This window comes from Nomascus leucogenys, chromosome 3 (assembly GCF_006542625.1).
Source record: "Nomascus leucogenys isolate Asia chromosome 3, Asia_NLE_v1, whole genome shotgun sequence".
In the NCBI taxonomy this organism is placed as follows: Eukaryota; Metazoa; Chordata; class Mammalia; order Primates; family Hylobatidae; genus Nomascus; species Nomascus leucogenys.
In genome coordinates this window covers 41,678,416-41,695,489 of record NC_044383.1, presented here as the reverse complement: position 1 = coordinate 41,695,489, position 17,074 = coordinate 41,678,416, and the positions used below count along the sequence as shown (strand labels likewise).

General features: G+C 39.5%; 1 protein-coding gene across 1 annotated transcript; it reads right to left on the bottom strand.

The window, feature by feature from the left end:
• Nucleotides 1–476: 476 nt before the first annotated feature.
• FGFBP3 (fibroblast growth factor binding protein 3) lies at nucleotides 477–3,199 on the bottom strand. The gene is made up of 2 exons (XM_003255218.3): nucleotides 3,091–3,199; nucleotides 477–2,739 (listed from the first exon to the last, which is right to left on the bottom strand). Exon 2 carries the CDS (start codon nucleotides 2,660–2,662, stop codon nucleotides 1,880–1,882), a length of 783 nt encoding a protein of 260 aa, XP_003255266.2. The 5' UTR covers nucleotides 2,663–2,739; nucleotides 3,091–3,199; the 3' UTR covers nucleotides 477–1,879.
• Between the last annotated feature and the right edge of the window lie 13,875 nt (nucleotides 3,200–17,074).

Below are 17,074 nucleotides of genomic sequence, written 5' to 3'. Positions count from 1 at the left end.
ACTTGTAGAGTTAAGAGAATGATAAAGTAATGATTTACTCTTCTTTGAAGAATTAGAATTTAACTTTCATTTATTATGAACAAATTTTGTGTTCTTGAGATCATAGGTGTTTAGGGTGCAAGGACTATGAAGTTGTTGTTTTAATATAGTATGCAATGGTATGCTTCAAATGGAGGACCAAAATGTTCAGAATAAAGCGATCTCACCTTGTTAAGAAGGGAATGACCATGAGGATTTAACTTCAAACTCCCAAATAAGTGGTTGCAAACACACACACACACACACATATATATACATACGCACACACACATTTATATATATAATGGAAAAACATATATATAGTTGCCCCTCCACATCTGTGGGCTCTGCATCCACAGATTCAACAATGGATGGGAGGAAGGTGGGGAGGAAGGGAAGAAGAAAGAGAACCAGGGTGCAAATCAAATAGAACAATGATAAGGCCAGGCGGCTGCCAGTTTGTGACTCTTGCTTTATGTCAACTTCTTAGTTTCTGCCTTTTCCCAGCAATTAAAGATGTGTTTAAGAACTTAATTCAAGGTTGGAAGTAGATCAAATGCAGGTAGAATTTCCATTGCCTTGCCACTTCTTTAAATCTAACCATACAGTTTTTATTGAGCACCTAACATACACAGTCTGTCATTACATCACACTAAAAATGAAATACATTAATAATTAGTTACATGAAACAGAGATACAACTTCCATAATGGTCAAAATGACTCTGAGATACATACTTATATTTTAGCTGTTTAAAAAGAAATCATCAGATATAAAAAGAATCACTTTTTACTGGAGCACTCAACATCTATAATTCACTTCTAAATGCACAAGGTTAATGGGAAAATTCCAGAACATTAGTCACCATTTTGTTAAAAAGTAGCACTTCTAGTGGCACACCCCTGTAGTCCGGGCTACTCTGGAGGCTGAGGCAGGAGGATCACTTGAGACTGGAATGTCAAAGCCGCAGTGAGCCATAATTGCACCACTGCACTCCAGTCTGGATGACACAAGACCCTGTCTCAAAAATAAAAATAAAGTAGCACTTCAAAGCCAAGTGCAGTGGTGCATGCTTGTAGTCCCAGCTACTCCTAGCTATTCTGGAGGCTAAGATGTGAGGATCCCTTGAGGCCAGGAGTTGGAGACTGCAGTGCCTATTATTGCATCTGTGAATAGCCACGGCACTCCAGCCTGGGCAAGCCAGCCCCTGTCAGGGGGAAAAAAAAAAGTAGCTCTTCTAAAAGAATGGAAAGGAAATCATTCTGCAAACCTTTCCTTGGAGCCAGTTTTGACCTGTGAGGCTTCTGTCCCTATAGAGGTTATCTATGACACCCACCACGCCGCATCCAAGTTTATACCAATTCAGAAAGGGAAAAAATGTCTGCAGTCTTGTTAGCTGATTAGGTGAGAAGACATTGATTCAACCTGGCTCAGGTTGGCAATTGCTCATGGCTGCATTTAATAGAAATGTTAAACAATAAACATTGCATCCCCCTCCCCACATGGGACTCACATCACTTTAGTCACTCTATCTCCCCCTTATTCTCAGCCTCTCTCTGCATCGATTTCTCTCCCCAGTCTCGGCACATTTAAGGTACGCCTATTTCTGTTTCCATTATTTTTCCTGCTCTTAATCAGGACTGAGACTTTTCAAAATTTTTAACTTCTCTGCTATCCCAGAGATTCTCCATACCCCTTACACTCTCATCCCAAGCACCCCACCCTTACCCTTGCCCCCACCCCCATTCGAGAACCTGGACTTCTCCCCAATATCTATCACAGTACCCCCCGGTCTAAGACGTCCTTAGCTTTCCCTTCCCCACGCCTCCCCCCATCATTCCTCCCTAAGCCGGCAGGCAGTCTCAGCCGTTCCAGAAATTGACAAAGAAGTTGCAGAGGGAGTGCCACTTCTCAGCGCAGTAGGTCTCCGTGAGCTCCGCGTTCCCGTCCAGCCCGTCGGGGTCGGGCCCGGTCCCCATGGGTCGCTCCTCGTTGGAGACCAAGGCCGCCTTCCTCTTGCCCCCGTTGGTCTTCCTCTCAGAGGGGTTTTCTTTGGGCGGTGCGCTTTGGGGAGGCGGGGTGCCAGCGACTGGGCCGGGCGCACGCTCCCGGGTCCGCCCCCGGTTCCGAGCCCGGGGCTTGGACTCCCTCGTGAATCCCGCGGCGGTGGGGCGTGCGGGCGGGGACGCGCGGGGCACTAGCCGCAGCTCGGCGCCGTGGCCCTTCTTGCCCGCGCACAAGCGGGCCTGGAGCGGCGCGGGGTCGTGACAGGGCCTCCGCTTCTTGCGCAGCCCTCCCAGCACCTGCTTCCAGAAGTGCGCGCGGCGAGCGGCGTAGGCTGCGCAGCGCTCCGGATCCCCGCGGTAGGCGCACTGGTGGCGCGCCCCGTCCGGGCTCTGGCAGCGCAGCGCCAACTCGCTGTCCGCTGCGGCCCCCGGGGAGGGCAGCAGGAGCTGCCAGCTGCACGCGTGCTGCTCGGGGCTAAGGAAGCGACCCGAGGAGCCTCCAGTGGGCCCGGAGACCCGCTCCGCCACGTTGCTAGCCGCCCCTTTCTCCCTCCGAGCAGCCGCGAGGAGGCAACCACTCAGTAGCAGCAACAGCGACGGCGACAGCGACAGCGACGCTCGCAGCCTCGGAGGACTCATGCTCCGCGGTTTCCGCGCTCCGCTCTTCTCAGACCACGTCTGTCGGGGCTGGACCAGGCAAAGAGCATTCCCTGGACCTGCGGACAGAGACAGAGACGGCCACCAACTGAGCCAGGCGCAGCGCTTCGCCCAGACGCATGCACCTGCGAACTACCCTTCCGCAGACTTTCTGGAAGCTGCAGCCTGCGAGGAGACCCTCTGAGGAGCTTTCTTGGGGAAACTGCTCACTGTCTAAATAATCACTTTCAAAGCATGTATGCATTGAGATTTTCTTCCCCTTGCAAATACGATAGCAAAACGATGCGTGATAATTGCCCCCTCTACCCCCTTCCTTCATTTTCTCCCTTCTCCAACCTGCAATAAACTATCTACAAAATCATTTCAGATGATTCCTTGGAAACATGCACTTTACTACACTTTGAACTTACCGAGTTCTGGGGGAGGCGCCAAAGCCTTATTAGGGTAGAGGGAACGACTGCACGGGGGAGTAGTCTGTTTTAGCCGGCTCCCTGTGAATGAACGTGGTATCAATGGAACAGAAGAAGCCTACCCTTCTTCGCCCCTCCCCGATTTCTCTCACACTGGGAGACTTAACACCGCCGCGCTTCTCTCTCTCTCTCCCTCCCTCTCTCTCTCTCTGTCTCTCCAGATGGATGATGGAAGCGGTCCTGTAGTATGAAATACAAATCTTGTATTTTGCTTCCAATGTTTAAAATAATCAGGCAAAATTAACCAAGTTTTTCTTCTTTCACGTACTTAACCATCCAAAAAATAAAAATTAAACAAAAGATCTAAGTTTTAAAAGTTAAATAAAATGAAACAAAACAAACTTCAGTATTCTAAACTAGGCATTTTTTACACAATTATATTATTTACATTCTATTTCTCATATTCTGAGTTCTACATTTTTACCTATTATTTCCAATAGCCTTTCTTAAGACTCTCAATCTTAATAATTGTTACTACTAATAAAAATATAATATCCTAGTTTATTAACATACCATAGTGCCCAGCAGTTCACCCAGGAGTGGACATTTGGGCTTTTGATTATTTTTAGGTATTATAAATCAGTTATAAATGTCCTCCAAAAATTAGAAGTTTAAAAAAATTATTTGTATTATAGTAGTTGAAAGGTAAGATTACCAATTGAAATGGTATAATAGTTAAGAATGTGAGACCAGCCTGGCCTGGTGAAATCCCGTCTCTACTAAAAATACAAAAATTAGCCAGGCGTGGTGGCAGACGCCTGTAATCCCAGCTACTCAGGAGGCTGAGGTAGGAGAATCACTTGAACCCGGGACAGAGCAAGACTGCCTCTCAAAAAAAAAAAAAAAAAAAAAAAAAAGAGAATGAATGTGTTCTTGGATCTTGAAAATATTACATTTAAGCAAAGCTGCTTTTTTTGGAGGGGGGGATTGTGTGGGTGGGGGGGGTTGGTTTATTTTGTTTTGTTTTTTGTTTTGAGACGGGGGCTCCCTGTCGCCCAGGCTGGAGTGCAGTGGTGCTATCTCGGTTCACTGCAACCTCCGCCTCCCCGGCTCAAGCGATTCTCCTGCCTCAGCCTCCCGAGTAGCTGGAATTACAGGCGCCTGCCACAAAACCCAGCTAATTTTTAGTGGGGATGGGGTTTCACCATGTTGGCCAGTCTGGTCTCAAACTCCTGACCTCAGATGAGCCACCTGCCTCAGCCTCTCAAAGTGCTGACCAAGCAAAGCTGGTTTTTTTTTTTTTGCTCTTTTTAAAAATTTTATTTAGAAGCCAACTTGTAGAAGTTAGCATAATTTTACAGATTATTAGAAAAATTCAATTATTTTCTCTCTGCAAACAGTTATAATAGGTTAGGAATAATAGATCAGAAATGTACTACATTACAAAACAGTGGCCTATAACTATCTGTACATTTACTGTGCATCTTAAGGAAAAGAATTTGACAGTGTGCTGTACTTACACTGCAGGTAACATATTTTTATTCTAGCACACAAAACTGACCAGTGGTAGTGCTTGAATTTATGAATGGCCATTAAACACAATATTTAAACTCAGATATATATTTAGCATGCTAAAAAGTGAAAAAAATTTCAACTGAAGTTCTGTGGCTCATCAGTTCAAATGTTTCATGGCATTTTTTTTCTTTAAATGAAAGATTTTGATATTGTAAAACAAATAATTTTACATAATAAATGCAAAAGGATAAAATTTTCTAAATTTTTAGAAAGAATATTTACATTCATTTTGTCGTGGGTTTCATGTGGCTCTTCTAAATATATTAATCATATTAATAAGACACTGGTCCTATACAATTTTCAGAGTCCATCTTCAATTAAAAACTGTAACAAAAATAAACAGTATGTAAAGAGTAACGAAAAGTAAATTAAATATACTAAACTCACACAACAGGTAGAATAAAATGAAACCAAATTACATAATGGCAGGTTATACATTTTAAAGAATCTCTTTCCGCTTAGTCAAATAAGATAGAAATTGAAATGCTAACTTACTGATTTCTGTGAGGTTTTCCCCACTGGTTCAAATGGGAAAATTTGATATAAATCTAATATTTTATTTCTGTACATTTAACATGTTTCAATATAATCTGCAGTCTCATGTATAGCTTGTCAATAATGCCATCATCACTATATGTCAAAAAAAAACCTCACTGCTTACTAGAAATGCTAAACACTGGAAAAAAATGGAATTTTATACATTTGTTTTCTTAAATTTTGACAGATATTCTTCAAAAAGTTAAAACTGCCTTCCACAAAATTTTGTGTGACAGGCAAAAAGTGTGAATTCCATCGAAAAGGCACTGTTAACAATACTCAGAATAATCTGACAAGGTCTACATCAATGTCTGAGTGAAGAATAGGTAAACAGACAAACCCTCATAAAAGACAGCATTATTGTTTAAATATACTATAGCTATATAAAAAGAAATAAAGTGACACACAGAAATGACCCTTAGCAAAGCTGTTTTTAAACTTCAGAATATTCCATCATCTTTTAAAAATGTTCTCATTAATAAATGTGATTTTTTTAGTTGCAAGAGTTTATACCTCTGACTGTAATTTTTTTAGACAAGTAAATATTTTACTTAAATACTTCCTCAAGATATCAGGAATTCTTATTATATTTCCTAATGTCCTCTTGCATATAGCATTTTCTATTACTGAACTCCTGTTAGTATTACATTTGAACAATTATAGTTTGATTACTACTATAAAAACCAAAACACTTTAGAATTAGAAAAATGTGTTTAAATATATAGTAGTATATATTAAATATATAGTAATGTATATTGACTTCAGAAAGGAAGTTTTTACCACCCTGGTAAAATCAGAGAAACTAGATAACTTGTCCAGGGTCACACATCATTTAGTGATAAAACCACTAACATCTTTCAGTGATCAGTGATCTTTATGTTTTGTCTTTTTATTTTATATTAGTTATGTTTTAATTATACCAATTCAGGCTGGGCATGGTGGCTCACACCTGTAATCCCAGCACTTTGGGAAGCAAAGGCACGTGGATCACCTGAGGTCAGGAGTTCGAGACCAGCCTGGCCAACATGGCAAAACCCCATCTCTACTAAAAATACAAAAATTAGCCGGGCGTGGTGGTGCACACCTATAATCCCAGCTACTCGGGAGGCTGAGGCAGGAGAATCACTTGAATCCAGGAGGCAGAGGTTGCAGTGAGCCGAGGTCACACCGCTGCACTCCAGCCTGGGCAACAGAGCAAGACTCTTTCTCAAAAAATAAATAAATAAATAAATAAATAAATAAATAAAATAAAAAATTGATTACACCGATTCAGCTTATAATGAAAACCAATTTGTACCTATGAAGATTAGAAACATTAACATGTTTCATAAATGAGTAGCTAATTAATACATTTCACACTTGGAAGCCCTTTCTTTCCCAGAAAACTGTCTTTGTATGTGTGAAGCATGGATAAGTAGTCACAGGCTTTTGTCTGTTGCCTTGGCATTACCTTTTGTTAACAACTACTGAACCGAATTGGTACCATTTTTAACGAAAGAATGACATCTTGTGGCATAATGCTCTAATTACAATAAAAAAATTTATTATCTGAAAGCTGTAATTAAGAGATACTCCAGAGACCATGCTTCGCTGTCACAAACATTGTTCCCAGAGTAAAAAGTAAGGGCACATAGATATATTATACAATATCAGAAAAGGGGAGTTATTTTTTAAAAAAACTGTGGCATAATATGCATAACATAAAATTTGTTGTTTTAACTATTTTTAGGTGTACTCTTCAGTGACATTAAAAAGATTCACACTGTTGTGCAACCATTATAGCTATCCATCTCCAGAACTTTTTTTCGTCCTCCAAAACTGAAACTCTGTACCCATTCCTCCCTTCCCCCAGCCCCTGGCAACCATCATTCTACTTTCTGTCTCTGTGAATTTGACTACTCTAGATATCTTATGGTAAGTGTAATCCTACAGTATTTGTCCTTTGTGATTGGCTTATTTCACTTAACACAATGTCTTCAAGGTTTATCTGTGTTATAGTATGTATCTGAATTTATTTCACTTTTAAGTCTGAATAATATTCCATTGTATGTATATACCACATTTTGTTTACCCACTTAGGTTGTTTCCATACCTTGGCTATTGTAAATAATGCTGCAATTAACATGAAAGTGCAGATATCTTCATGAGGTGGTCATTTCATTTTCTTTGGATATATGCCCAGAAGAGGAATTGCTGGGTCATATACTAGTTGATTTTTAATTTCTTTACAAATCTCCATACTGTTTTCCATAATGGCTGTACCAATCTACATTCTCACCAAGAGTGTACAACCTTTTCCCCACATCCTTGCCAACATTTATCTTTTGACTTTTTGGCAATAGGCATCCTAACGGGTGTGAGGTAGTGTCTCATAGTGGTTTTGATTTACAGTTCCCTGATGATTAATGGTGTTGAGCACCCTTTCATATACCTGTTGGTGATTTTCATGTTTTCTTTGGAAAAATGTGTATTCAGGTCTTTTTGCCCATTTTAAAATCAGGTTATTTGTTTTTCTACTCTTGAGTTGTATGAGTGCTTTATAAATTTTGGACAGTAAACCCTTATTTGATATATGGTTCACAGATATTTTTTCCCAATCAGTAGCTGCCATTTATTTGTTGATTGTTTCCTTGGCTGTGCAAAAGCTTTTTAGTTTCATGTAGTACCATTTATTTATTGTTGCTTTTGTGGCTTGAGCTTTTGGTGTGATGTCCAGAACTCATTGCCAAGGCCCATGTCCAGGAGATTTTCCCTTATGTTCTCTTCTGGGAGTTTGATAGTTCCTGGTCTTACAATTAGGTTCTTTATCCATTTTGAGTTGATGTTTTTGTATAGTGTAAGATAATGATCAAATTTCATTCTTTTGCATATGGAAATCCAGTTTTCCCAGCACTATTGAGACTACCCTTTCCCATTGTGTCTCTTGTCAAAAATTAGTTGACCATATATGTTTGAATTTATTTCTTGGTTCTCTATTCTGTTCCATTGTTCTATGTGTCCGTTTTTATGCCAGTACCATTACTGTTTTGATTACTAAAGCTTTATAATATAATTTTTTTTGAGACAGGGTCTCGCTCTGTTGCCCAGCCTGGAAGGCAGTGGCATGATCATGGCTCACTGCAACCTCAAACTCTGGGCTCAAGCAATCCTCCCACATCAGCCTCCCGAGTAGCTGGGACTACAGACATGTGCCACCACACCTGGATAATTTTTTCTACTTTTCATAGAGACACAGTGTCACTATGTTGCCCAGGTTTGTCTCAAACTCCTGGGCTAAAGCAATCCTCCTGCCTCAGCCTCCAGAAGTGCTGGGATTATAGACTTTAATGTAATTTAAAATCAGGAAGCGTAATGCCTCCAACTTTGTTTTTCTTTCTCAGAATTGTTTTGGTAATTCATGGTCTTTTATGTTTCCATACAAATTTTAGGATTGCTTTTTCCATTTCCGTGAAGAATGGCATTGGGATTTTTGTAGGGATTGTGTTGAATCTGCATACTGCTTTAGGTAGTATGGATATTTTAACAATATTAATGCTTACAATCCATGAGCATGGGGTAGCTTTCCATTTATTTGTGTCTTCTTCAATTTCTTTCATGAATGTTTTACAGTTTTCAGTGTAATTTTTACACCTCAGTTAAATTTATTCCTGAGTATTTTATTTTATTTTACTTTTTCATCCTATCATAAATGGGATTGTTTTCTTGCATTCTTTTTCTGTTAGGTCATTATGTGTATAAAAATGCTACTGATTTTTGTATGTTCATTTTGTATCCTGACACTCTACTCAGTTCATTTAGTGGCTCTATTAGGTTTTTGTGAAATCTTTAAAGTTTTTAAAAATAAGATAATGTCATCTGAAATAGAGATAATTTTACTTCTTTTATAATTTAGACACTTTTTATTTTTCTGTCTGATTGCTCTTGGTAGTACTTCTAGTACTGTGTTACACAGAAGTGGTGACACTGGGCATCCTTGCCTTTGTCTTTTACTACATCTTAGAGGAAAAGCTTTCAGTATTTCCCCATTGATTATATGAGGAACTAACATTGTATGTTAGCTGTGGGTTTTTCATAAATGGCTTTTATTATGTTGAGGACTTTTCCTCCTATACCTAAATTATTGTGAGTTTTTATCAAGAAGAAATGTTGGACTTTATTGAATGCTTTTCCCATATCAATTGAGATGATCATGTGGTTTTTATCTTTCATTCTGTTAAATCTATCACATCGATTGATATGCATATGTTACACCAGACTTGCATGGCTAGGATAATTCTCATTTGGTCGTGATGTATAATCTTTTTTATGTATTGTTAAATTCAGCTTGCTAATATCTTATTGAGAATTTTTGCATTGATATTCATCAGAGAGATTGTCCTATAGTTTTCTTTTCTTGTGATGTCTTTCACTTAGGTATCAAAGTGAAGATGGCCTCATAAAGTTTATTTGGAAATATTCCCTCTAGCTTTATTTTTTGGAAGAGTTGTATTAAGAAGCATTGGTATTAATTCTTCTTTGAATGTTTGGCAGAATTCAGTGTGAAGCCATCTGGTCCTGGACTTGGCTTTTCTTTGTTGGGCAGTTTTTTATTTTTTTTTTGTTTGTTGGCTTTTTTTTTTTTTTTTTTTTTTTTTTTTTTGAGACAGAGTTTCGCTGTTGTTGCTCGGGCTGGAGTGCAATGGCGCAATCTCGGCTCACCGCAACCTCTGCCTCCCAGGTTCAAGCGATTCTCCTGCCTCAGCCTCCCAAGTAGCTGGGATTACAGGCATGCGCCACCACCCCAGCTAATTTTGTATTTTTAGTAGAGACGGGGTTTCTCCATGTTGGTCAGACTGGTCTTGAACTCCCGACCTCAGGTAATCCACCTGCCTTGGCCTCCCAAAGTGCTGGAATTACAGGCATGAGCAACCGTGCCTGGCGTTTCTTGCTTTTTTTTGAGATGGAGACTTGCTCTGTCGTCCAGGCTGGAGTGCACTGGCTCACTGCATTGGGTCATTTGGCTCACTGCAACCTCCGCTTCCCAGGTTCAAGCAATTCTTGTGCCTCAGCCTCCTAAGTAGCTGGAATTACAGGCACCCACCACCAGGCCCAGATAATTTTTGTATTTTTAGTAGAGATGGGGTTTCGCCATGTTGGCCAGGCTGGTCTTGAATTCCTCACCTCAGGTGATCTGCCCACCTTGGCCTCCCAAAGTGTTGGGATTACAGGCGTGAGCCACCGCTCCCAGTTTTTTATTACTACTTCAATCTCTTTATTTGTTATTAGTCGGCTCATGCCTTCTATTTCTTCCTGACTCAATCTTGGTAGGTTGTATTTTTCTAGGAATTTATCCATTTTTTCTAGGTTATCCAATTTCTTGGCATATACTTGTTCATAATAGTCCGTTATAATCTTGTTTTTTATTTCTGAGACATCTGTTGTAATTTCTTCACTTTGATTTTTTGAGTCTTCTCTTTTTCTCTTAGATGATTTATCAATTTTATTTATTTGTTCAAAAAACCAACTCAGTTCTATTCTATGGCTTTTCTGTTCTCTGTTTTATTTCGGTTCTGATTTTCATTGTTTCCTCCCTTCTATTAACTTTGGGGTTAGTTTATGCTTCTTTTTCTAGTTCCTTGAGGCATAATGTTAAACTATATGGGATCTTCTTTTTTAAGGTAGGCATTTGTTGCTATAAACTTCTCTCTTAGAACTGCTTTTGCTGCAGATGTGTTATGTTTCCATTGTCATTTGCCTCAAGATTTTTGTAAATTTACCTTTTGATTTCTTCTTTGATCCATCGATTGTTCAAGAGCATGTTGCTTAATTTCCACATACTTGTGAATTTTTAAAGATTCCTTCTGCTATTGATTTCTAGTTTCATACCTCTATGGTCTGAAAAAATACTAGATACGACTTTATAAGCTTGTTAATACTAGTTTTGTGGCTTAACATATGCTCTATCCTGGAGAATGTTCCATGTACACTAGAGAGAAAATGTGTATTCTGCTGCTGTTGGGTGGAAAGTTCTCTGAATATCCGTTAGGTTCATTTGGCCAAAAGTGCAATTCAAGTCCAGTATTTCCTTATTAATTTTCTGTTCAGTTGCTCTATCAGTTGTTGAAAGTGGGATATTGAAGTCTCCTACTATTATTGTATTGCTGTCTGTTTCACCCTTTATGTTCATTAATATTTGCTTTATGTATTTAAGTATTCCAATGTTAGGTTCATATATATTTACACTCATTTTGTCCTCTTGATGGATTGACCCGTTTATCATTAAATAATGACCATCTTTGTCTCTTGTGACAGGATTTGACTCAAAGTCTATTTTATCAGATGTAAGTATAGCAACCTCTGCTTTTTTTTTTTTTTTTTTTTTGAGACAGGGTCTCATTCTGTTTTCCAGGCTGGAGTGCAGTGGCACAAACATTGCTTACCACAGCCTTGACCTCTTGGGCTCAAGTAATCCCCCTGCCTCAGCCTCCTGAGTAGCTGGAACTACAGGTGCATGCCACCACGCTTGGCTAATTTTTACATTTTTTTGTAGCAATGAGGTCTCCCTACATTGCCCAGGCTGGTCTCCAACTCCTGGGCTGAAGCGAGCCTCCCACCTTGGCCTTCCAAAATGCTGGGATTGCAGGTGTGAGCCACCATGCCTGGCCTCTCTGCTGTCTTTTGGTTACCATTTGCATATAATACCTTCTTTCATCTCTATTTTCAGCCTGTGTGTATCCTTAAAGCTTAATCCATCTCCTGTAGATAGCATATAGTTGGATCTTGTTTTAAAAATCTATTTAGCAACTCTATGTCTTTTGATTGGGGAATTTAGTCCAATTACATTCAAGATTATTATTAAAGGAAGGACTTACTATTTTTACTTTGTTATTTTATATCTGGTTGTTTTGTAGAATCTTTGTTTATTTCTGGTTGTTTTGTAGCACCTTTATTTCTTTTTTAATTAAAAAATTTGATAATCCTCTGTAGTACTAAGCTTTGTTTTCTTTCTCTTTATTGTTTGCATAACTGCTATGGTTATCATGAGGCTTACGTAAAACAACTTATAGTCAACTGTTTTTAGCTGATAACATCTGTTACATGCAAAAACTCTGGACTTTTCTCCTCTACATACTGTGTTTTTTTTTCTTTTTTTTTTTTAAGAGACAAGGTCTTGCTACATTGTCTAGACTGACCTTGAACTTCTAGGCTCAAGTGATCCTCCCACCACAGCCTCCTGAGTAGCTGAGTTTACAGGCATATGCCATGCCCAGCTACACAATTTGTGTTTTTGATGTCACAATTTACACCTTTTTATATTGTATATTATTTAACAACTTATTATAGCTTTTGTTATTTTTTTGACCATTTTGACTTCTGACCTTTATACTAGAGATATGTATGCTTTACATACTACCAGTACAGTATTGGAATATTCTGGGTTTATCTACATATTTATCTCTACTAGTGAGTTTTATACTTTCATTTGTATTCATAATAATTATTATCATCCTTTTGTTTATACTGGAACTTCATGGCTGTGCATGGTGGCTTATACCTATAATCTCAACACTTTGGAGGCCAAGACAGGAGGATCACTGGAGTCCAGGAGTTTGAGACCAGCCTAAGCAAGATGGCAAGACTCCATCTCTATAACAAATAAATAAATAAATATTAGCTGGGCACAGTGGTACATGCCTATAGTTCCATCTACTTGGGAGGAATTCAAAGTGGCAGTGAATCATGATTGTGCCACTGAATTCCAGCAACAAAGCAAGACCCTGTCAAAAAAAAGAAAGAAAGAAAAGAAGGAAAGAAGGAAGGGAAGGAAGAAAGGAAGAAAGCAAGAAAGCCTAGCACTTTGGGAGGCTGAGGCAGGTGGATCATCTGAGGTCAGGAGTTCGAGACCAGCCCGGGCAACATGGCGAAACCCCGCCTGTACTAAAAATGCAAAAATTAGCCAGGTGTGGTGGCAGTTGCCTGTAATCCCAGCTACTCGGGAGGCTGAGGCAGGAGAATTGCTTGAACCCAGGAGGCGGAGGTTGCAGTGAGCCAAGATTGCACCATTGCACTCCAGCCTGGGGGACAAGAGCAAGACTTCGAAGAAAAAAAAAAGGAAAGAAAGAACCTTCCATTAGGCATTTCTTGTAGGGCAGACCTAGTAGTGATGAGTTTCTTCAGCTTTTGCTTGTTTGGGAAAAACTTTATTTCTTCTTCACTTCTGAAGGCCAGCTTTGCTGGGTATGGTATTTGGCTGACAGTTTTTTTGTTTTTGTTTTTGTTTTCCTTTCAGTACTTTGAATATATAATCTTATTCTTTCCCGGCCTATAAGGTTTCTCCTGAGAAATCTACTGGTAGTCTAATGGAGATTCCCGTATATGTGACTTGACACTTTTCTCTTGCTGCTTTTAAAATTCTTTATTTTTCTTTAAATTTTGACAGTTTGATTATCATGTGCCTTGGTGAGGATGTCTTTGGGCTGTATTTATTGGGGGATCTTTCAGTTTTATGAATCTGCCTCTCTATATCTGTCCCAAGACTTGAAAGGTTTTTTTAGCAATAATTTCACTAAATAAGCTTTCTTTTTCATTATTCTTCTCCTTCTTTAACTCCTATAACGTGAATATTTGTTCACTTAATGGTGTATATTTAGTTATTATTATAAATAATAATAGCTAAACTAGTTAATCATAATAGTTAATATTTATTTAATACTTAGTCTTTTCTTTTCATTGAAACAGGGTCTCCTTCTATCACCCAGGCTAGAGTAGAGTAGCATGATCATGGCTTACTGTTGCCTCAAGTTCCTGGACTCAAGGGATCCTCCCACCTTAGCCTCCTGAGTAGCCGAGATTATAGGCACATGCTACCAACAGCTGGGTTTTTTTTTTTTTTTTTTTGAGACGGAGTCTTGCTCCGTCACCCAGGCTGGAGTGCAGTGGCGCAATCTCGGCTCACTGCAAGCTCCGCCTCCCAGGTTCACGCCATTCTCCTGCCTCAGCCTCCCACGTAGCTGGGACTACAGGTGCCCGCCACCATGCCTGGTTAATTTTTTCTATTTTTCACAGAGACTAGGTTTCACCGTGTTAGCTAGGATGGTCTCGATCTCCTGACCTCGTGATCTGCCCGCCTTGTCCTCCCTAAGTGCTGGGATTACAGGCGTGAGCCGCCGTGCTCGGCCTAATTTTTAAACAAATTTTTTTGTAGACATGAGGTCTCCCTATGTTGCCTAGGTTGGTCTCGAATTCCTGGGCTCAAGCAATCCCCCCACATCAGCCTCTCAACGTGCTGGGATGACAGGCATGAACTATCACGCCTGGCTAATACTTAGTATTTTCTAAGTGTGTCATGTATGAACTCATTTCTTCCTTATGACAATTCTATAAGTACAGGTTTATGATCTATTATTTACAATTCTGAAATTGAAAATGGTCTGAAAACCACACTTTTAAAAACTCACCGATAGTCCCAGCTACTCATGAGGCTGAGATGGGAGGACTGCTTGAGCCCAGGAGTTCAAGACCAGCCTTGGAAACAGCAAGATGCCATCTCCAAATATATATATTTGGCAGCAAATCCTGGCCTGAACTGGCAATGCCTATCTATAGTCTTTTACTTATTCCTCTTAGTATGGTTAGTCATACATTTTGCTGCAGCTCTATAAATGTATATGATTATAGAGTACTGCCCTAGAAGCTGTTGGGATGTTGCATAATACAAGGTATATTCATTGGATTACTTTTCAAAACCTAAATAGTTTTTAACTCAGAAAATCATCTGGCAGGGGTGATGAACTGGTATAGATAAGGGTGGTGAACTGGTACTATTATTATCCCCGTTTCACAGCTGAATAAATTGAGACTAGAAGTTGCCACTTACTCAAGTTTCCATTGTTAACAAAAACAGTAAGCAATGTAGTTAATAATATTTTTGAGGGCTTCTTGTGGCAGTCACTTGGTTAAATGTTTTATGTGCATTAATTTAATCATCACCACAACCCTATGAGTACTATTATTATCCTCATTTCCCAGATGAAGCTTAGGGAGGTTCTAAAATCCCCCCTGGAGACACTGCGATTAAGTGTGGTGAGAAAGGATTTAAAAACAAGCCGGTCCAATATCAATATATTTGATTATTACACTATCCTTTACAAATCTACACCACCAGTCCTTTCCTCTCTTCTAATGCCATTTAGACTATATACCCAATTATCTGATATTAAAAAGATTTAAAAAATATAACTAAGATCATTTTACTCACTTTCTTAAAACTCTATGACTTTCTACTTCATATGGAGCAAAGTCCAAATTCCTTACGATGACCCCTTTCTACTTCTCCCATCTCATTTCCCAACAGAGCAGACTTCTCTTACACCTTTGCACTACGTATACCCTCTTCCTGGAAGGCTCCCAGATTGTCACACATTTAGCTACCTCTTGTCATTTACTGCTCAGCTTAAGCTAATCCTGTTTTTCCCTGATTTACCCAGTAAGAGTAGGTCTTTAATCATACCATTAATCCCATCATTCTCTTTACATAGCACATAAATATATTTTCAATGTTTATCTATTTTCTTTTTCCTTTCCTTTGAATGTAAATTCAACCAGAGTAAGCATCTTGTCTGTTCTGGTTTCTTCAGAAGTTCCAATTTCTCATACGGTAGGTGCTTAATTTTGGCTAAATGATTGTTGTACACAATCAGTAAAAAGTATCTGCTTGTTATTGAATGGTGGGAGATAAAGTGATGAGGCAAGTAGGCGACTAAAGTGAAAGTGTAAAAATATCTTGAACATCAACTTGATTAGATGTTAATAGCATAAATACTGCCAAGCAGAGTTTCTGATACAGAGAGGTGACAAACATTTGTTGAATGACTGGACAATAAATATTGTTACTAGCTTGAACCTGGAGGCAAATTACTTAACCTTTCTGAGCTTAGTTTCCTTGTCCACGAAGATTAAAACTAACTTTTCAGGGTTTCCCTACAAATTATATGGATAATGCATGTCATGTGCCCAGCACACAGCAGGTACTTGTTAGTTTCTTTCTCTTTACATACATATATACTACTTTATGGTTTACAAAGTTCTTGTAAGCTCTTCTAGATCCATGACCTCATTTTATTCCCACAATCTTCTGCAGTGCTTCTCATTAGCCTCATTTTACAGATGAAAAACAGACTCAAGGATTGAGACATAGCCTCTTCAGGTAATGAGAAGCCAATGGACATGCTTTATAAGCATAGAAGCGACGTGATAAAAAGCAGTGAGGTTTTTTGAAGATTAATCTGTTGGTGGCCTATAAAATGGGCTGAATTGAAAATTGGAGAAATATTATTTTGACTACTAGCATAAAAATCAAGTTTAAGGGCCGGGCGCAGTGGCTCACACCTGTAATCCTAGCACTTTGGGAGGCCGAGGCGGGCGGATCACTTGAGGCCAGGAGCAGGAGACCAGCCTGGCCAACATGGCGAAACCCCGTCTCTACTAAAAAATACAAAAAATTTGGCCAGGCGTGGGGCCCGTGTGCCTCCCAGCTACTCGGGAGGTTGAGGCACATTTAGAATCGCTTGAACCCGGGAAGCGCAGGTTGGCAGTGAGCCGAGATCGCTCCACTGCACTCCAGCCTGGGCGACAGAGTGAAACTCGGTCAAAAAAAAAAAATCAAGTGTAAGATGATAAGCGCCTGGCAGAAGTGTTTAAAAGCCTAATGAACTTAAAAATATTGAAAAGCCAGGTAAGTTCCCCAAAGGAACAAATGTTTAAAAATGGTAGTTTTCAAATCTGGCTGGCTGAGAAAATGATGGTACAAACAACATAAACAATTGAGAAATGTTAACTTGGCAAAATCGTTGGTCAGAAGACCTTCTCTCCAATACCTAGGCAGAACTTCTGG